The 26,646-nt window shown below is 42.3% G+C and overlaps 4 protein-coding genes across 6 annotated transcripts in view; 2 read left to right on the top strand and 2 right to left on the bottom strand.

Annotated features, from left to right (window-relative positions):
* LOC131354612 (E3 ubiquitin-protein ligase TRIM9) overlaps nucleotides 1-10,311 on the bottom strand; it is a 26,194-nt gene extending 15,883 nt beyond the window's left edge. For 2 of the 3 annotated variants that reach the window (XM_058392468.1, XM_058392470.1), the window contains exons 1-2: nucleotides 9,203-10,311; nucleotides 926-1,021 (exon numbers count right to left, since the gene is read on the bottom strand). In XM_058392468.1, coding sequence (XP_058248451.1) covers nucleotides 926-1,021; nucleotides 9,203-9,979 — 873 coding nt within the window. In that variant the 5' untranslated portion in view covers nucleotides 9,980-10,311. The remainder of the gene's footprint in view (nucleotides 1-925; nucleotides 1,022-9,202) is intronic. The other variant, XM_058392469.1, reaches the window with a different exon arrangement.
* Nucleotides 10,312-12,162: 1,851 nt separating this feature from the next.
* Nucleotides 12,163-14,597, bottom strand: exoc8 (exocyst complex component 8). The gene has a single exon (XM_058393384.1). It carries the CDS (start codon nucleotides 14,448-14,450, stop codon nucleotides 12,399-12,401), a length of 2,052 nt encoding a protein of 683 aa, XP_058249367.1. The 5' UTR covers nucleotides 14,451-14,597; the 3' UTR covers nucleotides 12,163-12,398.
* A 520-nt stretch (nucleotides 14,598-15,117) lies between these two features.
* sprtn (SprT-like N-terminal domain) lies at nucleotides 15,118-19,348 on the top strand. The gene is made up of 5 exons (XM_058393504.1): nucleotides 15,118-15,715; nucleotides 15,799-15,898; nucleotides 15,982-16,110; nucleotides 16,199-16,493; nucleotides 17,221-19,348. Exons 1-5 carry the CDS (start codon nucleotides 15,399-15,401, stop codon nucleotides 18,312-18,314), a joined length of 1,935 nt encoding a protein of 644 aa, XP_058249487.1. The 5' UTR covers nucleotides 15,118-15,398; the 3' UTR covers nucleotides 18,315-19,348.
* A 1,191-nt stretch (nucleotides 19,349-20,539) lies between these two features.
* On the top strand, nucleotides 20,540-26,522 carry fam89a (family with sequence similarity 89 member A). Its single transcript, XM_058392684.1, has 2 exons — nucleotides 20,540-21,156; nucleotides 23,084-26,522. The coding sequence occupies exons 1-2, from the start codon at nucleotides 20,905-20,907 to the stop codon at nucleotides 23,351-23,353; spliced, it is 522 nt and encodes a 173-aa protein (XP_058248667.1). The 5' UTR covers nucleotides 20,540-20,904; the 3' UTR covers nucleotides 23,354-26,522.
* The last annotated feature ends 124 nt before the right edge of the window (nucleotides 26,523-26,646 follow it).

Raw genomic sequence — 26,646 nt, 5'->3', positions numbered from 1 at the left:
TTAGAGGCTAGGGATCTTTCTTCCTGCGATAAAATAGCGTAAAATACCGTACAGACACACAACCAGGCTTTTGGTTATTCAAATGCAAAAGTATTGACACAAAACTGAGCTACACTTTATTGCCAAAAGTTTTGGGACACCGCTCCAAATCATTGAATTCAGGTGTTATTTTTCAGGACTCGGGCTCGGCCCCTTAGTTCCAGTGAAAGGAACTCTTAATACTTCAGCTTCATACCAAGACATTTTGGACAATTTCATGCTCTTTGTGGGAACAGTTTGGGGATGACCCCTTCCTGTTCCAACATGACTGCACACCAGTGACCAAAGCAAGGTCCATAAAGACATGGATGGGTGAGTTTGGTGTGGAGGAACTGCACAGTGTCCTGACCTCAACCTGATCGAACACCTTTGGGATGAATTAGAGTTGAGACTGTGAGCCAGACCTTCTCATCCAACGTCAGTGCCTGACGTCACAAATACACTTCTAGAGGAATTCCCATAAACACACTCCTACACCTTGTGGAAAGCCTTCCCAGAAGAGTTGAAGCTGTTATAGCTACAAAGGGCGGGACAACTCCATATTACATTCATGTGCATGGAAAGGCAGATGTCCCAGTTTTGGTCTGTCTCGCAATCTCCGCTTTAATTCATCCCAAAGGTGTTCCATTGGGTTGAGATCAGGACACACCAAACTCACTCATCCATGTCTTTATGGACCATGCTGAAGCATTAAGAGTTCCATTCACTGGAACTAAGGGTCCGAGCCCAACCCCTGAAAAACAACACCTGAATTCAATGATTTGGAGGGGTGTCCCAAAACTTTTGGCAGTATAGTGCAAAACCATATAACCGAGCAGTGTCTTAGGTCTTGTTGTGGGCTTTTTAAATCTGTAATTAATGCGATGCACTAAAATCAAAACTGTACCTGGATCTGTTGGAGCAGGTTCTTCAGCTGCACCAGGAACTCCTTGGCATCCTTCGCTTTATCAGATACGCCGTTCAACGCCTGAGACAACTGGCACTGCAGATAACACACACACACACACAATTATTGTCTATGATTAATTCAAGTTCATTTACACGGCTGTTGAAGATGATTTGGCGTCGATTAAAGTAGCAAATTCCCGGCGTCTAAGACCAACAGCTATAGTGAATTAGTAACTGAAAATATATAAAATGTGGCAGGATTCCATTTCTAATCAAACTCCAGCGTGACTAAGACACAGAATGAGGAAAAATAATGCTGTCTATAACGAATGCTCTGCTAAATAAAGCAACGAAATCCTGAAAATCTTCCCAGTGTTGCCAACAGCATCAATACCGAAGCTTCATCTGGCTGCTGGCACCTTCATAGATAATCTTCTCTATTCAGACTCCGATGCCAAATTGATTAGACGCCAGAGCCGGAGAAAAAAACGAGTCCCGGAGGAAGAGGTACAGCAGGTCGCTCATAATGGACTAAACACAGGAGTCATAATGGGATGGGTTTTTATTTTTTAAAAATGCCCTATAATAGATTTACTGGCAACATAAGGTAATTCCAGATTCCAAAAATAAATAAAAATAAATTAATTAATAAATAAAATACTAATAATAAATTAAAAAGGAAAAAATAAAATAAATTTAAAAAATAAAAAACAAATTAATTAATTAATTCTTTTTTTCCCTGAAGTTTGAATTTACAAAATTCAAGTTATATTAAATACAGGCAGCAGAAATAAAAGTAAGGGGAAAAAAACAGACACTGTTACCTCAATTTATTCCTCCTTTTCTTATCTATTTTATTTATAGTTGTATTTAATATTGTGTTAGTTAGTTAGTTATAAGCACATATAAGTATATAAGCATTAGAACTCTTGAACTCATGAATTTAACACCTGGATAAAATCCGTCCTCGGATGCTAATCAAGCTCCAGGACTTGTGATAAGAAATGGTGATTGTTCCCTTCAACCAGACCTTGGACCTAATCCATACTCATACATGAACACAGACTTTTTTCCCACCTGCTCCTCTTCCTTTGGGCCACCCAGTGATCAGCAGGATCTTAAACCAATCCACACACACACACATTCAGACACACTCCTCCTCACTCCATTAACGTGCCATCTGCCTCGACAAGCTGTCCGGTCGGCTAACAGGGCTGTGACGGATCGGATATGCTCGCGCATGTCTCTGTCACAACGTGTGAGAGAGAGAGAGAGAGAGAGAGAGAGAGAGTCTATGATGCTATAAGGGTCAGTGGTGCAGCAGGGTGGTCACTCTGTCACCTGCAATTAAGCTCTGACTTCACAATTGTCAAAATTAGATGAGTGATTGATATTACAAGTAAGTAAGTAAGGAAGGAAGGAAGGAAGGAAGGAAGGAGGAAAAGAAGGAAAAGAAGGAAAAGGACGGAGGAAAAGAAGGAAAAGGAAGGAAGGAAGGAAGGAAGGAAGGAAGGAAGGAAAGAAAGAAAGAAATCAGACTTATCATCAGATCAGACATGTAGTTTTAAACACCACTAAATAAAACAATGCTAGATAGAAAACCTCAGCACTCCTTTATGTCTATAAGATTTCTATCTTTAATAAAAAAATTTAAAAAACGAAACGTATGTAGGATGCCATTATTCGGACATGGTCAGTGCATTTCAGTGTTTGGGACAGAAAGGAAGGCAGCGTGACACCAGGGTCGCATATGGAAAACCGGCTGCTCCGTTTGGCACACTGGATTGGCAACGGGTCATGTAATTCCCTCTGTGTTGGGAAATAACACTGGGAGAGGAATAGTGTACTGGACAGACTGGGGAAAAGTGACCATAAAGGCTCTTATCCCATGAGGAATTGAATATCTTTCCAATATTCCAAACTTCTACCAATATTTACACAGGAACCGTTCACACATACAGCGAATCCCTTTTACTGATAAAGGTGGTTACTATGGCAACCGGTAGTCGCATGGGAACGCCTGCTGATGACTTCAGTACAGCTATTGGAGATGTGCTTCGTTTTTGATTATTTCATTCAGTAGTTACGTCTGAGTTCTGAGTCCTGTGTCTTAAAATAAAATCAAGATCATTTTGTATTCACGGAGCAGAAATACAAATTGGAATGTTCTGGAAATAACAACAGCTCAAATCCGGGTTAGAGCTGGATAGGCGTGTAGCGCAGTGTAACTGTGGATAAGAGTGTGTGTGTGTGTGTGTGTGTGACACAGAGTGCTCTCTAATGAAACGAGGTGCATTCTTTTATCCTGCTGCAAACACTCAGAGCTTTTATCTGATAATGTGCTTCAATAAAAAAACAATGGAAAGAAATAGAGAGACAGAAAGAAAGAGATGGAGAAGACACATTAGGGATATGTTTGACATTTGGAGCTGATATTTGCATGGGTTTTAGAGGATGTGTGTGTGTGTGTGTGTGTGATATAAAACAACACAAATATGTGCTGATGCTGGAGTGACCTTGATTTAGGATCTTCTCAGGGGAACATGCGCAGAGTGACTTTGGTTAGTCACACACTGATACACACACACACACACACACACACAGAGAGAGGATCTAACGAGGTGCTTCTTTAATATTTGCGATGCATGTGTGGAAAGTGGGGGAAAAAATAGCTGTAGAAAGCAAACAAAACTGTGTGTGTGTGTGTGTGTGTGTTTGTGGTGTTCACTCTGTCACCTGCAGTTAAGCTCTCACTTCAAAAGAAGAAGAAGAAAGAAAGAAAGAAAGAAAGAAAGAAAGAAAGAAAGAAAGAAAGAAAGAAAGAAGGGAGGGAGGAAGGGAGAGAGGGTTATGAAGGGAGAAAGAAAGAAAGAAAGAAAGAAAGAAAGAAAGAAAGAAAGAAAGAAAGAAAGAAAGAAAGAAAGAAAGAAAGAAAGAAAGAAAGGAGGGAGGAAGGGAGAGAGGGAGGGAGGGAGGGTTAGGAAGGAAGGAAGAAAGAAAGAAAGAAAGAAAGAAAGAAAGAAAGAAAGAAAGAAAGAAAGAAAGAAAGAAAGAAAGGAGGGAGGAAGGGAGAGAGGGTTATGAAGAAAGAAAGAAAGAAAGAAAGAAAGAAAGAAAGAAAGAAAGAAAGAAAGAAAGAAAGAAAGAAAGAAAGAAAGAAAGAAGGGAGGGAGGGAGGAAGGGAGAGAGGGTTATGAAGAAAGAAAGAAAGAAAGAAAGAAAGAAAGAAAGAAAGAAAGAAAGAAAGAAAGAAAGAAAGAAGGGAGGAAGGGATGTGGGTTATGAAGAAAGAAAGAAAGAAAGAAAGAAAGAAAGAAAGAAAGACACACTGATACACAAACACATCTGCCATGATTTGCGAGGCATTTGAGGAAACTGGAATAAACAGCTGTAGAAAAGACCACAGCCTCTAGCCTCAGTCACTAGTTCACCTCTTGAGATCGAGGGAGTGAAGTTTACCTGCACTGGCCTCCGTTACATGTACAGGTCTAATTGATCAACCGAATAGATCCTGGATGGACCAAATGGATCCTGACCAAAGATTTCTTCCGTGGCTAATAAGAACAAATGCTAGCACCAAGCTCAAGGAGCTTCTACCACATGCTGCTTTTTTGCTGGATGAATTATAACTTGCTGAGAAAGCATTTTCAAGGTGTTACTCATATAGTTGTAGCAAAGAGGTCATAAATCGTACAGCATGTGGGCTTTCATATACGCCCCTTCCAGATTTCTCCCTTCCACTCACCTCCCACCATCTCTCTTTCATTATTATTTGGGAATTTATCCCTGCACATTAATGCTGTGGAACTCTGTGGACTAATTATGACACTCACCGTCCATCATTTATACGCTCTTAAAGGCCCGACGTCATCAAATATTCATGAGGCCCTTCCTTCTGGTAATGAATACAGTATGTGGGAGAAGGTAGAGAGGCTTCACTGACTAATATCCTCCCTTCAACATGATAAAAAATCACTAAGACCAGACTGAAGCAGTTGTTGCCTTGATTTGCCGGAGAAAGAACCGGAGCTGACGGAAATGTCAGACTTCTTCACAGATACTTTGTGTAAGAGGACCCACGCTAGAGCGCTCTAAATAGCTCATCCTCGCTCCTTCCAGCCTCCACTCCTGTATTTTACTGCGTCAATTCCTTATCTGGACATCCTGGGATTTGAACCGAGGCCCTCGGCACCAATCGGAATGCTTGGTCACTTGAAAATGATTTATTACGTGGGGTGCCCGGCATGCCGGGCAAGTCACGATAAATTAGCCATTGCTATGGCAACCGTAGTGCTATCGATATAAAGCTTGCAAGTCTGAGCTAGTCTCAGAGCTGCTGTTTAATTCAACACCTTCTGACCAATCAGAACTGAGAATTCAACAGCTCTAGTGTTATATCGAGAAAATGTTCACCTTGGCAACCTGGCTCCCCATGTTACTTTCTCATGAGAGAAAATAACCTTTAAATTTTGTTCTCATACACACCAAATGATGACATTACAAATGTGAGAGCTCTAGTAATAAAGTCAAGGCAACAAATGTTCTGAAGGTTAATGATGTTGCCCCTGACCATTTGGCTATTTGGCAAAAAAAAAAAGGCAACTAGCTGGGTTTTATGGCTGACCAGCTCTCAACGGATCTATATTTACACTGATGCTCTCCATCAGTGCATGATTGACGACGATCACCTCATTAGAGTAAGACTTTACACCCTGACCTTTGATCTCGAGCCTGACCCTGACCTGAACCAGTGACTGATGGCCGTTGGTTACTGGATCGATGTATAGATAAAAAGCTGGTTTGAATAAGGTGAAAGGTTTTGATTAGTTTTGAGTCTGAGACACAAATAACCACTCTGAATACTCTCAGAATCCACGGACTCAACCTGTCTCTTGGCAACAGGACTCGTGTGGGGAAACTGTCTAGTATTCTTTCTGACCACATGCATACCTTTACAGCCACAACTTGGCCTTCTTAGGTACTTCCTATATGGCTGGCATCTTAAACCGAACAATGAGTTTGGCGTTCTTGAACGGACTTCCCAGACCGGAACAATAGATCCATGTTTTATCAAGTTCAAGGGATATCCAATCTTCTCCACAGAGGGTCAAGTGTGTGTGCAGGTTTTCTTTCCAATCAACCACCTGCTTCCATGAGTTGATCATAGACTCCAGTGTGGCTCCTGCTTGGCTGGAATGAAAACATTTACATTTAGCAGACACCCTTACCCAGAGCAACTTACATTTGCTAAACTGAGCATTAAGGGCCTTGCTCAGGGACCCAGCAGTGGCAGCTTGGTGGACCTGGCACTCAAACTCACAACCTTCTAAGCAGTAGCCCAACACCTTAACTACTAAGGTACCACATCCCACATCTCAAAACCGGCCCCCACACCCATTCCGGCACATTCTGGAATAAGCTCGGACACCCCCGAGCTGGAGTGAAACAGGAGCATCATATCTCGTACTGTGCTGTGTCCTCGGCATGTAACCAGGACATGCAGCTCTTGCGTCAATAATGACGCTTACTATAGCGTGAGGAGGCTGAATGTAGGTTAATGTAGCTGAAACCTCCTGTGTGTTCACTCCTGCATGTTCCCTCTGTCTGAGTGCACTGAAGACACGCTCATGTTTCTTTCACCCACTCTTTCTGTCTTCTGCCTTCCAGCAAATAAATCACCAAGGAAACTGAGCGGTTTCCTTAGAAGCGAATGAACAATGCTGTTAAACCAGAAGGATCGTGGTTGCAGCTATTGTCTGAAACCCAGAAGCAAATCAATGGGTTTTTAATAACGCATCTGATCACGGATATTACATCACAGCTCTGTTCAGTGCTGGATTCTGATTGGTCAGGATTGTTTTTCTATAAGAGCAGCTGGTTAGAATTTATACTGGGAATTGTTGGAGACGTTTGTGTAACGTTTCTCGGAAGGAGTCTCCAGTGTCAGGGGTCAGTTTTGCACACTGGGAAAGTCTTGAGGACAGATAAGTGTACTCTCTGAGGGTTTCTTGGTTTCTTTAAGAGGCTGTTTATAGCTGCTATAACACAAGCCATAACTGACTCCACAGATGTTCTACAACAAATAAAACTGTTAACATGTGGATGATTTTTTTTTAAGTATTATTATTAAGTTGTCGTCATTTGTCACATATTCATTACAGCAAAGTGAATTTTTTTATCCCATCCTTGGAGGTTGGGGTCAGAGCACAGGGTCAACCATGATGGAGTGCCCCTGGAGCAGGGAGGTTAAGAACTGTCAACAGTGGCAGCTTGGCAGTGCTAGAGCTTGAACCCTGATCTTCTGGTCAACAACTCAGAGCCTTAACCACTTGAGCTACCACCACCTTAAGTGCAGGGTCAGCCATGATGCAGTGCCCCTGGAACAGGGTGGGTCAGGGGCCTTGCTCAAGGGCCCAATGGTAACAGCCTGCTGGTGCTGGGGCCTGAACCCCGATCTTCCAGTCAATGACCCCGAGCCTTAACTGCTTGAGCTACCACCGCCTGGAGTTTTCACTAGTTATTAGAAACTATGCTAACCCGTAATTCTTATACGCTGTATATTCATGGCTTGATTGTCTTGTATACATGTTATACATGTGGTCTGTGTTCTGGAATTTACAACATACCCAGTGTTAAGGTCAATGGTTCTGTGTTGCTAAGCTTTTAATAACAAGAAGCCTTGGTTCGGAAGACAGCCGCATGCTGGGTGCTCTCATCTCAGCCGTCTGTCCTGGAGAGGAGAACTTTGATGGGTTTATGCAGTGCACTCAGATTCACTAGCGTGTGAAGATCAGATGCACAGTGGGAGAGACGGATGTAGGCTGAATCACAGGCACACACACATACACACTCACACACACACACACACTCACTCACACACAAGCTCTCACTCCTCTTCCTCCACAAAACTGGTGACCTACTCCCACAGACACCAATTACAAATGCTGCGTTTGCGTCAACCGAGTAACACGCACATGGAAAACACTTGTGGGAGGTATTGCGTTTGAGTGTGTGTGTGTGTTTGTGTGTGTGTGTTTGTGCATTTTAAAGGCTTTAAAGTAATAGAGAGAGGAGGACAGAAATAGCCTACAGGAAGTGAGTGTGAACTTGTACATGTTTAATGCATCGAGTGAGCAATTTTATACCAAAGACACAAAGACACACACACACACACCTCCACATAAGCTGCAGATTTTTCCACATCTACTGGACTTCCTGCAGCTGACCTTTAAAGCTGAAGCAAAAATTGATTATTGGAATGAATCTGGTTTGCGATTTTTCTAATTGGAAAACTGGGAATTTCAGCAGCAGTAAAACCGTCAGATCCAGAACCTGGATCATCACTGGAGGCTGGATCATTTACATTTCTGTCATGTAGCAGACACCCTTATCTAGAGCAACTCTCAGTTTATACAACTGAGCAATCAAGGGTTAAGGGGCCCAGGAGTGGTAGCTTGGTGGTCCTGGGATTCAATCTCACAATTTTCCCATCGGGTTTCCAGCACCTTAACCACTGAGCTACCACATCCCACAGACCAGCTGTAGGTCTGTTCTGCCCTCATAAAAACTGTTCATCTTATATCCAATTATACCCACTACCACTCCTACCCAAATAATATCTGCACCATGGAGATCGGTGTATATTATGGGATGGCAGAGATAGACTAGAGTAAAGAATTCAGCAGTGAATTATAAAGAGGTATTTATTAGATTAGTACACTCTTAAAGGAAAAGGTTCTTTAGAGAACCTTAGAGGGTTCTAGATTGGTTTGGAACCACTACTGATTTAAATGTTTAATCCAAAGAACCCTTCTATATAGAGTTCCTACTAAATACCACTTTATAAACGTATAATTATTGGTGCGTTCCTCATCTCTGCCATCCCATAATAGACACCAGTCAGGTGCGTACCAGGTGCAGCAATGTTTAATAAACACTAAACACACATCTGAGGCTATCTGGGGTTCTGTATAGAGATTTTTATGGGTTTATTCATTCATCATCTGTTGTTTTAATAATGTAATAAGGAAAAAGAGATCATTATAAAATTATAGGAGAATGTGAATGCATTCTGAAAGCAAAGTTCAACCCACAGATCTCTTTTATAGCCCTTTGTTGTCACTATAGCAGCTTATTCAGCTCAAAGGGATCTAAGTAAAGAACCCCAGGGTTTCTATTTTTAAGAGTGAAGATACACACACACGAGTAATTGGAGCTTAAACACTATGTTTAAAGGGAAGTTTAGATATTCAGAGTTCTATTCAGATGATCTCACCTTGTGCTGCTTCCACATGGCCGCTATGGGTTTCACGTCGTGTTTTCCGTGCTTGCTGTCCTCCATACACAGGTAGCACACGGGGATCTTGCAGGTGACGCAGTACGCGCTGCAGCTCTGAGCGTCGTGTTCGGCGCACGCAGAGGAGGCGGCGGCGGCGGCTGCTTGCGCTCCAGCTGCGGCTGCTCCAGCGGTGCGCGCGGCGACCCCGGTGGCGGGCGACACGAGCCGGTGCTTGGCCAGGGGCCCTCGGGCGGGGTGACACCGCTGCTGACAAGGCGCGCAGTACAGCACGTCGCACTGCTCGCACATGACCGTGGCGTCGGCCGGGTTGCGGTCGCACAGCTGGCACTTGGCGGGGGTCGCGCGGCACCGGGCCAACACGGACTCGAGCAGGCGGTTGCGCGGGAAGCCGCGGAGGCCCCGTTCGTCCAGCGAGGCGCTGCGGTGGCACAGCGGGCACGTCACGGAGCGGTGGCGGTGCGCCTGGGGCGCCAGCGCCGGCGGGAAAACGCGCACGCCGTTCGGCGACTTGGCGCACGGCGTGTACGAGCCGTAGCCGCTGTCCGTCTCGCTCAGCTTATCAGCGTCCGTGAAGTCGTAGTCCGAGCCGGCCGACACGCGGCTCGGCGGCGGAGGCTGCTCACCATCCGGGGTCTGCACCGTGATGTTCCGCGCGCACGCCAAGCACACGTTGTGTGAGCACGGCAAAATAATCGGCTCCTTGAAGAAGGACCCGCATACTGGACATTTCAACTCATCGTCCATGGCGTCCATAAAAAACACACACTTAAACCCACCACATACTCACACTCATACACACACACACACTCTCTCTCTCTCACACACACAAACACACAGCTCTCTACTGAGGAAGAAAACTGATAAGCAAACAGCAGCACGGATAGCTCCCTGATTCTCTCTCTCTTTCTCTCTCTCTCTCTCTCTCTCTCTCTCGCTCGCTCTCAGTCAAACACACTGCGCATGCGCAACCCCTTCAACGCTTTAATGCACAGATCCCTGGATGTTGGAGTGGACCAAAACGTTGCTTTCTTTAAAAAAAAAATCCCTTAATCCCTGTAATGAATTCACATCTCGGTTGATAGAGAGGGAGAAAAATCTATTATCTCACCCCATCCGAATAAGGGTCAGGTAAAAAAAAGAAAAAAAAGGAACTCATTTGCAATGGAAATAAATGACTGCTCTTTCAGGCGAGTCAGGCAGAGCTGTGATGTGATGGCATTTCCACTGGTTAGTATTCAAGAAGCGCTGCTTAATCCAATAAAATATGGACTCTAAGAAACCCTAGAAATAAATAGAGGTAGCAAATTCTCGGCTCCTCATTACGATAATTTATGATTTTATCTGTTAGGCTATGGGAGGGGGATTATAGGCTATGGAGTTAGAAATGAAGACAAATCGTATTCAAATATTTAATAATCAGGAAAGGAATATTCTCATAGACTATAATTAATGTGAATTTATTTCCGTTTCATGACTTATTTCAAGGCTATGTCTTTTTCTTTTCTTCTCTTCTATATATATCCATCCATCCATTTTCTATACCCGCTTTATTCCTAATAAGGGTCACGGGGATCTGCTGGAGCCTATCCCAGCCCACACTGGGTGAAAGGCAGGGTACACCCTGGACAGGTCATATCTATCTATCTATCTATCTATCTATCTATCTATCTATCTATCTATCTATCTATCTATCTATCTATCTATCTATCTATCTATCTATCTATCTATCTATCTATCTATTACAGCTACAGAAATAAGCAAAGTTCACTAGAAGGGTGAAAGTGTTCAGTTTTATCCTCCTGAACAGGAACAAATTAAGGGCTGGAGCCTGTTTTTATCCTAACCCTCCCTCGCTTCAGCAGGATTATCCAACTCGGCTGAGCAGAGCGCACCAGATTAAAGTGTCAGAATTAACAGGCGGAAAATAAGCAGGAGGGATGGACATGTGGAATTTCAATTGGAATATCCTGCAAGGAATTGTGCTGTTTTAATCAAAACAAGAGAGAAAAAATACATGCTTTTGACATTTATATTGATTAATTTATTTATAATGTTTTTTTTTTTTTTAATTTAGGTAAATATCACAGCCTTACAAATAGGATAAGGAGATTATTTTCTGTAGATAGATTTATTCATACAAATTAATTTTTCACATAATTCCTATGCTGAATATTTTCCAAATGTATTTTGATTTAAATGATATATTTATTTTAATTTTTAAAAAATTCTGAATTTTTTTTTTTCCATGTGTGTAGATTTTATGTCAATTGTGTTAGGATGTTTTTATTTATTTATTTTTATTTTGTTTGATTTTATTTATTTATTTTTTTCCTCAAGCATAAGATGAAAAAAAAAAGATTTATTTATTTCAGAAAAAATGATTTTTATATATTTATATTTATATATTTTTAATTTCATGAGCCTAAAGTGTATATTGTGAACGCTCAGAATATGTTCATTAGAATTTTGCTTTCAATTATGGCATTTTTTTAAAAAACAATTTTAGCAAAAATCTATTTTTTTCTTTAAGGAAAGATTGAAAGTTTTCATATTTTATTTTGAATATTTTTAGCATCTTAAGTTGTCAGAAAATAACCTAACGCCACACGGCTCACTGTGTGATATGATAAGAACGAGCAAAACCTTAGTCAGTGATACAGTTTATAAAATATGCTGCATCTCTATCTTTAAGGCTGTTAAAGGGATGACTGGGTTTCTATGTAGAACCTTTAAGACTTCCCCCAGAGGAACAACCAAATGTACTGCGTTTCTGCCTGTATGGGTCAATACTTCAGTGTCAGAAATATAAAGAGAAAAATGTTTATCAGGAATCATGTGTATATTTGTGTGCAATTCAATGACATCTTTTTAAATAATAATAATAATAATAATAATAATAATAATAATAATGATAAGCACTCAGGAGAAATAAGCCATGGATTTCTTTAGTGACTTTAATGTGTGTTACACATAATTGATATACAGTCATAGGTAAAATAAACAAACCAAAAAAGCAGAGGAAATGCATTTCATGTTGTAAGTAATAAAATCTCCAGGTCAGGAGTGCAATGAGATCATAAAAAGTGGGTGTTGAGTCTTAGAATCTGAGTGAATCTGAGCAAATGAAATGCGTTGTAAAGTGTTTGTGAATGCTTTAGTAGTCCTGAGCAGGTCACACCAAAGATGTGGTGCTCTCCGGATTGACCCTGACGGAGCGCGAGCTCTTCCTCAGGTCCTGCAGCTGCTTGGCTGGCTTGCCCACTCCTTCCTCGAACCTGCGCTCCACCACGGGAAGCACAGTCTCATGTAGGAAGGAGACGTTCTGCAGGATGAAGGATTTCTTCTCCGAGTCCTGCTCGCAGCGCAGGCTGTAGTCCACGTGCTGAACAGCCACCAGGATGATCTCGGTGAGGCTCTCGAGGAACACCATGTGCAGCTCGGGGAAGTAGAGTTTCAGCCCTTCCTCCAGGAACGCCATCATCTGCTTGGTGAAGGCCACTACGGTGTAGCTGAGGTTCACCCAGCAGTCATCGCCTGTGTACTGGTTGAAGGTGGCAATGCCACAGCTCCGCATCTCGTCCTTGAGCTTGGTCAGGGCTTCGGGGGTCATCAGGTTCATCCTCCTCCACATCTCCTCTGAGTTGCGGTGCTTGGTGGCCTCGATGATGACGTCTTTCTGGCTCTGTAAGGCCGCCTTGATGTCCTTGACCAGAAGCGAATGCAGGATGAAGGTCAGGTCCAGGCCGATGTCGCTCAGCTGCCTGCAGTGCTCTCCGGCCAGCTTGACGCACTCGGCGGCCGTAGACAAGCTCTCTTTGCTGTCGAACACCTGCTTGCTGAAGGTGTCAGCAAACATTCGCATTGCAGAGCGAGACCAAACTACGAAGGCGGAGTAGCAACCTGTGTCGCCCGCGAAGTCGGTCTCGAACTCTCGAGCCGTTTCGAGCAGACCGGTGAAGAAGACGTTGCAAAGCTTCTGGATGTACAGCAGGGTCGCGCCTTCGATGCGCAGCTGACGGATAGCCGTGTGTACCGCAGCAGCGCGGTTCTTCAGGAACAGGTCGCAGGCTTTGGTGGACTGGCCCAGACGGATGAGCTGCGAGACGGCACGCCGGGTCGCTTTAGGTCCGCCGCGCAATGACCGATCGGGCGACAACTCGAACACCAAGACCTCCGTCAGCTGCCGCACACGCTCCTCCACTTTCCCCCTGAGATCTTTCACCTTCGGGGTCACCGGCTGATCCTTCAGATACTCGTTCAGCTTCTGCAAAAGATCCACAGCGCCCTCGAAATCCCTCTGTGCGATGCAAACATCCAGGTCCTCCGGCAGCTCCTGGATCCACTCCGGACTCAAATCCACCATCTCCTCAGTTTCCGAAGGTTCCTCTTCGTCAAACGGATTGGTGGAAACCTCGGGTCTGACCGGCGACTTGGGAACCTCCTCTTCTTTCTTGTTCCGGTCTTTGACTTTGGTTTTCTTAGTCTCGTCCAGGATCTCCAACCACTCCTTCTTGATCTTGCTGTTTTCTGCTTGGAATATGCGACTGTCTGGGAACATCAGGATCTTAAACATGTCCTTCATGGGAGGGTTATCCTTCACGTTGACGACGGCGAAGCTCTCCAGTTCGTACAGGGCGTTGTATTTGTACTTGATCGTCCCGCGTCTGTTAGCGAGCCAGGTCGCGATCAGGAGGCAGTCGTTCATCAGGAAGGCGTGCACCTTCTGTATCTGAGACATGTTGTCGGCGTCGTACTCGAACAGATCGCCGTTGTACACCAGATACCGGCCCGGCATCTCCAGGATGTTCTTACAGCCTTCCACCTTCTCCAGCAGCGTGGTCAGGGTTCTCTGCTTGACTTCCTCGGTCTCTTTAGGGAACGCCGTGAGCATTTCTTTGGCAGCTTCGTCCTTGTCTGTGGACAGCAGGGCCTGGGTGATGCTCTCCATGATGCTCTTCTGCTCGGTCAGGATGTGACTCAGCTGATACATCTCGCTCTCCAGATACGAGATCTCCTTCGCCGTCTCAATGAACTGCCTGTAATTCTTGTAGACGTTCTTCTTCAGGTTCTGCGCGGTCTCATCAGCCAGAGTCTGGATCTTCTGACGGTGTTCCTGCAAATCCCTGTCTCCATCAGACTGCTGCGAGAGCTGCTTCACGTAATTCTGCGGCTCGAAATTAGCCGATTCTAACTGTTTACGGAGCCTGTTTCCGGTGTCCGCCATTTTAACGTTTATTTAGCTTTAAAATAGTCTTAATCCGAAAATCGAGGACTGTTGTTTGTCAAAATGCCGCTGTTATTTTCATTCTGCACCGACTCTTCCTCACCCGGAAGCCAGCGAGAGAGGAGACTCCTAGTTACGTCTCAGCACGGGACCTTCAAACAAAATTAGGTGGCCAACCAGAAAGCTGCACAGAAATCAAACCCACTAGACGAGAAAAAAACATAAACACGACTATAAACATTTACTTTATTATTCATTTCATACCTAAACATCGTACAGATTTACAGTTTGTATATATAAATTTTGTATAATTGTCATAATCTTGAAAACATTTTACAGTTTTCGTAAGCAAGCTTTACAAGAAATCAGTACACCAATGTACAAAATCAGTGTTTTATTATCACAATTTAAGATTGGATAACAAAACACAACAACAAGACATCACAGAAATCCTAAAAGTTTACAAAAAAAAAAAAACCTCTTTATTTGTACCTTACACGCGTTTATGATTTTTATTTCTAAATTTCCGTGTGACTGCTTAGCTGGCCAACATATTAAAACAGGCTGTGTTTCAAATATCGCATTAGTTCCTTCGTCCTTCCCTCGAAGTCTGCACTTGCTGTGACGTCACCAACGGTGTGATTCCAGGGTGAGCCCTCGAGGAGACTAGTTTAAAACAAGCGTTTGGAACACAACCAGAAGGATGAACGTTAAAAACGTCAGGCTAGCGGTTGGTCAGTTTTAGTCCATTCACACGTCTTTAACCGGTTTTAATACATAATGGTTGTTTTTATAAGGATCTCTGGCTGAAATATATGACCTAAGGTCATTTTTAATCATGGGGAAATATGAGGTTATAGAGGTTTAAAACAAAACGCACACACGCACGAGACCTGCAGAGAGCCAGGCTAGGTGGCTAACAGAGGTGTTTAGTAAACAGAAGGTAAAATGGCGGATGAGGATTTCTTGCTCGCTCTCCAGCTGCAGGAACAGTTTAATAATGAGCTCTCGGCTTCTGTATGGAGCGACGACAACAGTGACAGCTATCCCCTGAGCAAAAAGAGGAAAGTGGAGAAGTCTGAATGGAGCGTGGGGTCATATTCCCGGCCTGTCCAGCCTGAAAGGCCGCTGTCTATAGTGGACGAGTCGTGGGAGGTGCTGGACCCCAATCCAGATGTTCGAGCCATGTTCCTGCAGTTTAACGAGATGTTCTTCTGGGGGAAACTCAGCGGAGTTGAAGTCAAATGGAGCCCTAGGATGACACTGTAAGTCCTCCAGAACGTCTTCTGACCATTAACATCATCACGGATCATGTCATATTTAATATCTTTCCTCAAATTTGATCCAGATGTGCAGGCGTGTGTTCGTATGAGGGCAGAGGAGGTCTGTGTTCCATCCGTCTCAGTGAACCTCTACTAAAACTCAGACCTCGGAAAGACCTAGTAGAGGTTAGTCCCCCAAATACAGATGCAGCACATGACCGTATCTGATCTTCTCACCGCTCATGATGTGGTATGATTCACGTCCTCAGACGCTCCTTCACGAGATGATCCACGCCCTGCTGTTTGTCACGCAGAACAACCGAGACCGGGACGGACACGGGCCGGAGTTCTGCAAACACATGAACCGAATAAACCAAGCCAGCGGAACTAAAATCTCGGTAAGGGTTTATTTACTGATGCAGACATGATCCATGGTTCTACATGGTTGGTGTTTTTGACTGAATTAAAAAAAACCTTTCTGCTCAGATTTATCACTCCTTCCACGACGAGGTGGACGTGTACCGGCAGCACTGGTGGCGCTGTAATGGGCCGTGTCAGAACCGCAAGCCGTTCTTCGGCTACGTGAAGAGGGCGATGAACCGAGCGCCATCAGCCAGAGACCCCTGGTGGGAGGACCACCGGAGAACGTGCGGAGGAACGTACACAAAGATCAAAGAGCCGGAGAATTACGGGAAGAAGGGGAAGAGCGAGGAGGAGAAGAAAGACAAGAATGCCTTGAAGAAGCCTGGGGGCAAAATGAAACCAGCCGGAAGCACTGCAGGTAAAACACCTCAGTTATATATATATATATATATATATATATATATATATATATATATATATATATATATATATATATATATATATATATATACAGAATATAGGCATTATTATTTGGCCTCAGAATGTAGATGCTAGATAGGCCACGCCCACAAGAGACAAAAACGTGACAATTCACACCCTCAAGACACTAAATAAGCTATAGGCCACACCCACAAGACACAAAATAAGCGACAGGTCACATCCATTAAATACAAAACAAGCAAAAGGCCACACCCACAAGATACAATACAAGTTAAGGGCCACACTCAAAAACATGCAAAAGCCACACCCTCAAAATACAAAACAAGCAAAAACCCACACCCACAAGATACAAAACATGTAAAAGCCACACCCACAAAATACAAAACAAGCAAAAGGCCACACCCACAATTTACAAAACAAGCAAAATGTCACACCCACACAAACAAGAGAAAGGCCACACCCACTTGTGTTCTCTACATGCTCATATGTAAATAGAACTAAGCTATGTTTGTTATTAAATAATGCAAAAGTAACACAACAAACAAACTGTAGACTCCTCAAAACTCTCCTTAAAGTTATAGAACATGGGATATTTTGAATCCACAGAGATAAATTACAGTTCTTTTTGTTTAATAGTTATGATGAACACAAGACTATATTATCTAAAGTTGCTTTTTTTGGTCTTTCCCTCACTGTGCTTTCAGGTTCCGGTTCTCAGGACATCAGGAACGTCATCCCGTTCAGCGGTAGAGGTATCATTCTGGGTGGCAGCACACAGCCGTCAGCATCCACACAGAACCCGCCCATCCAGAGTCCCACCCACTCGCCAAAACCTCAACAGCAGCCGGCTCGAACCTCACCAACTGACCTCAGATCACCCTTCAGCAGCTCCACTGCTCTCCCTAAAAGGTCCGTCAGCAACCACAAAGCCTTCGTCAACATCAACGGCTCTCCTGTCAGAATCACCAAAAACAACGGCAGCTTGATGAGACCGAAACAGACCACGGTGCAGGACCTTTTCCAGAACGCAAGCCTGAAATCTCCCAAGAAAACGAATCCATCAGAACTGAAGCGAGCGTCTGATACACCAGCATTAGATAGCGCTTTAAATCTAAACCCTGCTAACACTAGCCCGGCTAAAAAGGGCTCCTCAAACACCTCGGGTTCTGCAGGGTCGCCATTTTCCAAATACTTCAGTAGCACTAAGAGTACCGGAACCGGAATTCCAGGTCAGATCAAACCAGAAAACAGCGTTCCGGGTTTCTCTTCAAGGCACTTTGGAAGCAGCAAAGGTTCTGCAGCTGTGAGCTCAGGTTCTGGTTCTGCATCTCAGATCAAAGCGGAAAAAACTGTTCCGAGTTCCAATTTTAAATCCTTCAGAAATCCAAAAAGTTCTGGAACTGGAATGTCAGCTCCTCCCAGCATTCCAACCACCAGTTCGAGACTCTCGGGAAGTCCTGAGAAATCCGGGTCCTTCGTTCATGGGTCCATTTCCAGAAGTCCTCACAAAGCTGCTGGAGGGAGGAAGAGATGGCGGGAAGACCGGAATTCCGCGCACATTTTTGATTTCTTCCATCGAGTCAGCCATTCACCCTCTTCCTCATCCTCTACCTCCTTTTCCTCGGTCTCCAGGGAGCATAGAGAGGAGAGAACTGGTGCTGAAGTGCCCTCTACAGGGGCATCAGGAGTGGGTAGTTCCCTCCTCAGCTCTACTGCCCTCACTGTGAACTGCCCCGTGTGCCAGAGCAAAGTGCTGGAGTCCCAAATCAACCAACATCTCGACTCCTGTCTGATGTGACGATAATAGAGAAGCATCATGGACACTTAGTACATCTTGTGTGTGTGTGTGTGTGTTGTAAAACACTCAGGAGACATCAATCTCAGGTTTTATTATATCTCATTAGGTTTTATTTAAAAACTGACATTCGATTCAAGCTTCAGACTGAATCTGAATCTTGATTCTTTTCCTAATTGCAAAAACATGTTGTCTGAGTTTGGACAAGCCTGAAAACATCTCCAATAAAGTCATTCATCAGTCAGAAATGGTGTGAGGGAAAGAAATTTGTAAGCATAACAAAAAATGTGACATAATGAATCATTTCCTACAGTTGAGTCGACTCAGAATCGATTCAGAGTCGACTCATTGTCTTACTGCAATAGAGTTCACCTTGAAGTGTGAAATCCATTCACACGCTGATGCTGTGAAATTAGCTGAGACCCCCTGAGAGCCTCGTGATCATCACAGAGCAGGCGTCCTGATCGGTCAGCGTTGCTGTGATTGACAGCACTGAGCCATTCATTTACTGACCGTTCCCCCTGCCCTTGGACACAATTATAGCACTTCAGCGTTATCGGATTCCTCTCCATCTTCCCTAGTCAAACAGGAGCTGGGATATTTCCAGAACATCATCAATAAGTGTCAGCACTTGTCCAGGGCGTGATTCAGCTCAACTCCATCCAACAGCATGATCATGTCTGTAGTGAATCAGAGGAGAAAATGACTCCCAGGTGACTCAAGAATCACGTTTTTTTTGTTTGTTTTTTTTTCCAGGTGTGACTTTTCAGCGTCAGAGAAGAATACGTGGTTCGTGACTCACGTCAGAGATGGTTTAAGTGTTATTAACAAGCTTCGGATTCAGACGTTATGACCGCGGTGTTGGTGTTTCCATGTTTCATGGTCAGTTTGTACAAATATCCAGCTTAAGTCTGGACGCTGCTAATTGTTAACAATTTTAATAGCTGCTTTAAAAAAAAAAAAACAGCCTGCTACTCTGTTTACACTTTTTAGATTTTTTTTGTATCAAGTTTGAATAAATATTTCCTCCAACTCTATCCTCTTTGTCACCATATTTACTGCATGTCTGACTTTTGTAAGGGTTTGGAATGCAGAACTGGGAAAGAGTTTACGAGTCCAAGTTACGATTTATATCAGGAGATGTAAGATACTGGTGTGTAGGATTACGACCAAACAGAGTTCTCTTTCTGATGTAATGGCTTATGATAAGAGTTCAGGTCATTCCATTTCAGCTCTGGTAGAAAACTCGGACATCTGGATGAACCTGGTCTTCCTCTCCGCCGCATTGTCTTTGTATCCATACACACGCTTCTGGAAGTGAGCATGCAGCTTCAATCTCCATGCTTTAGTGTACCTCTGGGCTTTAACAATGCCCGGATCCGCCAGCTGTGTGTGTGTGTGTGTGTGTGTGTGTCATTGTGCTGGCCACATGGCTCCGGAGACGATGCTTTGTCTCAGCCTGTGTGTCGCCTCACTGCCGGCCATCTGCTTGCTCTCTCACTGCCCTGACCTCAAACCCCATAGGATCTCGGCGCTATAAGAGTCAAGGCTGTAACAGCTGACTTCATTCCTGCTGCACATTTTTAACAGTACTGGAATAATCAGAGGCTGGGGATGGGCGATGTGACCAAATGGGCAGAGTGCAAAAATAATAGTTGATATTTAACAATATCTATAATTCTAACAGGTTTTGAAGAGTATTTTACTTTAGAAAAAATGTAAACAATTAGTAGCAAAAAAAAAAATTTCAGAATATTTTTTGATTTTTTTATTAATGTTATTTTCTCAGGCAATTGTTATAAAAAATATATAGAATTTAATATATAAAAAATATCTATAAAATATAATGGTTTTGTTTATAATATGTCTAATATTATAATTAATATTTTTTTCTTATGGAAGGAAAATTTAATTATGTTAAGATGGGAAAAATAAAATAATATAAATAAATAAATAATAAAACCTGTAGTTTTATTCTGTCTATTTTTATATTATTCATATTTTATATATGAATTAAAATTGACGCCAATTCAGAATTTTTCTTTTCAACTCTAGAAAATTCCATTTCTTCGTCGTTTGTTTTGTTTGTTTCGTAAACAAAGCCACCATCATCGGACACGTGCACGCGTTTTGTTGCGTTCTAAATAAATGAGAACTCATGAATATTTATGAGCTTGTTGGTGCGTCATCGACGGCCACGCCCCAGTTAAGGAAACCGGAAGTGCCGTGTCCGGACTGCAGAGATTTAGCAGCTCGGTGGGAGAAGAAGAAGAAGGAGGAGGAGGAGAGAAAGAAGAGTCGTTTTTCGGACCTGGTTATGTTGTAATATGTTTTTTCCCCCCATCTCTGGTTGCTGGAAACTTTTTTAAAAACAACCGACGTTTATTTTGATTTTTTAAAAAGTGTTTTTGTCGATATTTTGGGATGAACAATGGACCGAGAGGAGGTGTTGTAACGCAGTAACGTCACCCAGCAGATTCGGTCTGTTCCGTCAACAGTTTTGTTTGTCGTAAAATATGTCCGCGAGCTCGCGCACCGCCTCGTGAGCGCGTTATCGGTGTGTTTAGTTCTGGTTAAATATCGGTGTTGAAGGATGAACGGGAAGTCGGCGAACGGTGCGGCGAGCGGAGCTCCGGCCTGTATCGAGGGTCTGCCGCCGCTGCCCAAGAGCCTGAGCGGCCTGCTGAACTCGAGCGGCGGATCGTGGAGAGAGATCGAGAGGATGCACGCCAAGAAGGCCATGATCCAGGACGACCTGCGGAGAGGAGCGGCTCCGGTGGACCGGGCCCTCGCCACCAAACCGGCCAACCTGGACGCGGCGCTCGCGCTGCTCCGGAAAGAGATGGTGAGTGTCCCAGAGGAGCGTCCTGCTCTCGGACTGTCCCTCACTTCCTCTGACCCCTTCCCCAGAAACCCAAACCATATGGGAACGCATTCACACCAAAAATCCGAATCTTTTCATTAAAAATATACTTCGAGATATATCTCAGATTCTGAAAGATCTCAGAGGTTTGACACATTATCTCTGACTCTTCTAATAAATCTGACTTATCTCAAAAGTTAGACCCATTATCTCAGAATCCTGACTCTTCTAATAATTATGCCTCATCACAGTAGTTAGACCCATTATCTCAGAATCCTGACTCTTCTAATAATTATGTCTCATCACAGTAGTTAGACCCATTATCTCAGAATCCTGACTCTTCTAATAATTGTCTCATCACAGTAGTTAGACCCATTATCTCAGAATCCTGACTCTTCTAATAATTATGCCTCATCACAGTAGTTAGACCCATTATCTCAGAATCCTGACTCTTCTAATAATTGTCTCATCACAGTAGTTAGACCCATTATCTCAGAATCCTGACTCTTCTAATAATTATGTCTCATCACAGTAGTTAGACCCATTATCTCAGAATTCTCACTTATCTCAAAAGTTAGACCCATTATCTCAAACTCCTGACTCTTCCAATAATTGTCTCATCTCAGTAAGCTAGACCCATTATCTCAGAATTCTGACTTATCTCAATATATTATCTCAAATTCTCTATCTCTAAAGTTTTATGCATTATCTCAAAATCCTGACTCTGCTAATAAATCTGACTTATATCAAAAGTTTGACCCATTGTATCAGAATCCTGACTCTTCTAATAATTGTCTCATCACAGTAGCTTGACCCATTATCTCAGAATTCTGACTCAATAGTTAGATATATTATCTCAGATTCTGACATATCGCAAATGTTTAATACGGTATCTCAAACTCCTGACTCTTCTAATAAAGCTGTCTCATCACAGTAGTTTGACCCATTGTCTCAGAATTCTGACTCAATAGTTAGATATATTATCTCAGATTCTGACTTATCTCAAATGTTTTATGCATTATCTCAAAAGTTAGATATATCATCCTAATTTCTGACACATCTACATATTATCTCAAAATCCAGACACTTCTAATAAATCTGACTTGTCTGAGAAGTTAGACCCATTGTCTCAGAACTCTGACTCATTATCTCAAAGGTTAGATATATTATCTCAAATTCTGACACATGTCAAATGCATGATCTCAAACTTCTGACTCATCTTAATAGCTAGAGATTTCAAAATTCCGACTTATCTCACAAAGTTAAACGTATTATCATCGTCTCAACCTCCTGACCTTTTATCTTTAAAAGTTGGACCTGTTATCTCAGATTTGACCCATCTCTGACTTTATACTTATCTCAAAATCTCATCTCAGCCTCATGGCTTTGACTTATGATGTCAACATCTCGACATTTATCTCAATCTTTATAATCAACCCGTCTTTTATACTTCTATCTCAAAGTTTTGAGCTGCACTAATGATGGTATCTCATGTGTTTCGGCTTATTGTCTCATGAATTTGACTCATCACCATGACGTTTGGACGCATTATCTCAGAATTGATTACTAAGTTAAAGCTTTTTGCAATTTTTTCTCAGAATAATGGCTTCTTATAAGGATTAAGGAGCTACTTTAAGGTCTATGGGACACCACACTTACTCACCATGGGCGTGAACACTTTAGGTTTGGCTTCACACACACACACACACACACAAATACTTCAGATGTTACATCATCTTCATGGAGCCTGAAGAAGTAACAGAACTCAAGAAAGCTACATTGAACATGAGATAATGAGTGAAATGTTGAGAAGGCAGAAGCTCAAAATATTGAAAATCTTTTGTACGTACCTGTCCCAGTCTCCGCCCCCATTTCCTCTGATCTAACCCCGCCTCCTCTTTGTGTCCAGGTGGGTTTACGTCAGCAGGACATGTCCCTCCTGTGCCAGCTCTGGTCCCTGCACGAGTCCATCCAGGAGTACAAGGGCAGCTGTCAGGAGGCGGGGCCAGGGACCGACGCCATGGACAACGGCTTCTTCGACGAGGACGACGAGTTCTACACAGACTCCGGTGTCACGCCCACCGAAACCCCGGACGAGAGCGAGGCCTCTCCGGCACGCAACGGGACGCCTGATGACACGTGGCTACACGATTCGTTACGGATCGCCACGAGAACCTGAAACCTCTTTTCTCGGGTTTAGAGGCGGAGCTGTGACGCTGCTTCATTGGGATTGTTTTGTGTGTGTGTGTGTTTTTTATCGCCAGCAGACTTTTTTTCTTTCCTATAGAAATATAAACCCAGATTTATTTATTAATTATATAAACAGCATATAGCCGGGGTTTTTTTTTTGTTTTTTTTCCTGGACATTTTAGAATTTTATATAAGGTTGAGGGGCGGAGCTATATCTATATATCAATATCTATAGTATTCACGTTTTATGCTACAAATTGTGTATCGAGGCTCTTGGTATTATTTTTTTTTTTTTTTTGCAGGCTGAACTTCTGTTCAAAAAATCCAGCAGACCTTCCGGATTAAAAAAAAAAATCCGGGTCTTGAGACGATATGATTAAATTACGATGCTGGAAAGAGGAAACCCTTCCTACGTTCGTTACATCCGTTCATTTTTTACAGAATCCGTTATTTTTTTTTACCCCTGATCCATTACGTCCAGGCTTCGGTCTGGTCGATGGAGGACTCTGGAGGAAGGACCTGAACTCGGAGCCTTCGCCGTTTGGGTAAAGTGTGTGTGTGTGTGTGTGTGTGTGTGTATATATATATATATATATATATATATATATATAAAATAACTCCAGGTGTTACGCTTCTCCTCCTCCCCCCATCCACCATGAGGAACCTACGCCATCAGGCGCCTTGGAAACCAATCAGACTCGGTTTGACTCGCTTAGCTCACGTGAAATTACACAATCTTTCCGAAAATATTCCATAGCAGGCGATTATTATTGCTACTATTAACCAAACGTATGCATATTAATAAGGGTGCTAGCGTGAAGTCTTCCAGCTCGTGTATTTAGTGCATGACGCCTTAATCACATCACCGACGATCATGAACATGCCAACCAAAGACCAGCGCCATGTTTATAACGCAGCATGGGTTTGTTTATTCGCCTTTATAACAGAGCTGGGCGATAAACCATGCTTCCATTAACCATTATTTAATGATAAATCAGATGTTCAGTATTGAGACCCGATCGTTATTAAGGGTTTATTACTAAGAGCAGATGCACGAGGCAAAAAATAAAAATGTTATTAATCCATTTTTATTCATTTCAATTGAATCACGCTTTTATTGAAGATATCTTATCAACATAAACAATAAGAAATCCGTGTAGAGGAATCCGCTGTTTATTTACAAAGGTGTTGTTTTAATCCCGCCCCTTCTCTGCGTTCATTGGCTGCCAGGCTTTACCAGCCATTAACCAATCAGAATAGTTTCTGCTCTAGCGCTGGCGGGATTTTTTTGAGAGCGTGTACATATCTATAAAAGGCGACTTTAGTCCCGCGTCTTCTTTGCCTTCATTGGCTGCCAGGCTTTACCAGCCATTAACCAATCAGAATAGTTTCTGCTCTAGCGCTGGCGGGATTTTTTTTGAGAGCGTGTACATATCTATAAACGGCGACTTTAGTCCCGCCTCTTCTTTGCCTATATTGGCTGCCAGGCTTTACCAGCCATTAACCAATCAGAATAGTTTCTGCTCTAGCGCTGGAGGGGATGTTTCGAGAGCGTATATCTATAGACGGCGACTTTAGTCCCGCCTCTTCTTTGCGTTCATTGGCTGCCAAGTTTAGCCAATATCCAATCAGAATGCTTGCTGCTCCGTGGACGCGTTTAAATGGAAAAAATAATAATATTAAAGTTATTATTATGGTTTTTCTTTTCGCCCAGCTCTATCAATATAAAGTATTGCTCATGTTGGTGAGATTTAATTCAGTGTGTAATTCTGTGTGTAAAACGTTTTCGAGCAGGCGTGTGCTGATAAAACGCTTTAAAACATTTTTGTTGTTATTATTAGTTTATAACGTGGTTTAAAGTATTTTTCTGTATTATTGCGTATCATTTTGTTCGGTTTACGTTTCTCTTTCTTTATTTTCTTTTTTGTTTCACCAAAAAAAAAAGTTTTTAATGGAAGATAATAATACGCCTAAAATGTCAAACAAGTACAGTATCTGATTCGTATCTAGAGAAAAAAGGAAGGTGAAAAAGTAGCATCCTTTCATCAATACAGTGAAATTACAGATTTGTTTTATTTATTTATTTATTTGGAACACACTGTTTCAATCATATCACCCTATAAATAAATAAAAAAATAAATAAATAAGGCAAGAAGCTGGCATAATTTTCTTTTCTTTTTTTTTCTGAAAAAGTTGAATGTTTCCGATTCGATAAATTCTTTTATTTTATTCTCTCCTTTTTAAGCGTAAAGTATTTCTTTTCTATAATAAAGTAATGTTTCATTGCTATTTAATTTTTTTTTTATTATAATATAAAAAAAAAAGTAAACAAATTAGATTTTAAAAAAAGAAGAGTGCTAGCATCATTTTAATCATTTTTTCCCTCCTTTAGAATGTATACATATATGAATATTTTTTCAGATTTAATTTTGAGAAAAGTTCTTTTACTCAAATATTTACCCGACATTTTGTTATCTTTCTTTCTTTCTTTCTTTCTTTCTTTCTTTTCGTTTGTTTTTTGTGTTAAAAAAAAAAAATAGAAAAATGAGACGCAAAAAATAATAAAGTTTAAAGAAACCTTTTTTGGTTAATGCTAAAATACGAAGAAGAAAATATTCTCAGATTTGAGTAGCGTTTATCAGCACATGCCTGACTTGCGTAAACACACAGGAGGTTTTTGTATGGAATGATTTGATCATTATCATCACACAGTGTCACTGTTTTACTTCTTGACCTCTGGACCGGTCTCACAGACTGATCACGTATCGTAGCACTTCACCGATCAGCACGGATCACTTATAGTGCCTTTTCTCCAGGGCCTGGTGTCAACCCCAGGCTCTTCTCCTAAAGCTTTCGGATTTTCAGATGTCAGGAATCGTCAGAAATTTCTCCTGGATCGGATCGTATGGAGATGTACGACGTCTTCCAGCATCTCTGGCTGGATCCAAGCTTTCTGTTGCTCGTGGTTTTATCTGTTATTTGAACCTCAGTAGAGACTGAAGGAGGAAATAAAACACTTCTCAAGAGGAAAGCTCACAGAATGACCTCAGTACTGGACATTTAGTGGAAATGTTTGGGGTTTTTTAAAAAAATGCTTTTTATTTCAAACTTGTGTCATTATTATTATTATTATTATTAAAGCAGCAATTTATATCACAGTTCTGTTGTTTTCTTTATTCAGATGTGAGGATAGAATGTTTATAAAAATGAGTCTCCAGTGTTTTTTTTCTTAACTACAAAAAAAATATATATATATATTTTTTTAAAATAAAATTGTCCTTA

Source organism: Hemibagrus wyckioides, linkage group LG06 (assembly GCF_019097595.1).
Source record: "Hemibagrus wyckioides isolate EC202008001 linkage group LG06, SWU_Hwy_1.0, whole genome shotgun sequence".
In the NCBI taxonomy this organism is placed as follows: domain Eukaryota; kingdom Metazoa; phylum Chordata; class Actinopteri; order Siluriformes; family Bagridae; genus Hemibagrus; species Hemibagrus wyckioides.
The sequence above is the reverse complement of the archived record's forward strand: the minus strand, read 5'-3'. Positions and strand labels throughout refer to the sequence as shown.

Excerpts from the sequence above, each read along its gene's own strand:
- exoc8 (XM_058393384.1), bottom strand. The coding sequence starts at position 14,450 with ATGGCGGACACCGGAAACAGGCTCCGTAAACAGTTAGAATCGGCTAAT.
- sprtn (XM_058393504.1), top strand. The coding sequence starts at position 15,399 with ATGGCGGATGAGGATTTCTTGCTCGCTCTCCAGCTGCAGGAACAGTTT. Across the intron at positions 15,716-15,798 it reads TGGAGCCCTAGGATGACACT|ATGTGCAGGCGTGTGTTCGT; the intron begins GTAAGTCCTCCA and ends AATTTGATCCAG. Across the intron at positions 16,494-17,220 it reads ACCAGCCGGAAGCACTGCAG|GTTCCGGTTCTCAGGACATC; the intron begins GTAAAACACCTC and ends CTGTGCTTTCAG.
- fam89a (XM_058392684.1), top strand. The coding sequence starts at position 20,905 with ATGAACGGGAAGTCGGCGAACGGTGCGGCGAGCGGAGCTCCGGCCTGT. Across the intron at positions 21,157-23,083 it reads CGCTGCTCCGGAAAGAGATG|GTGGGTTTACGTCAGCAGGA; the intron begins GTGAGTGTCCCA and ends CTTTGTGTCCAG.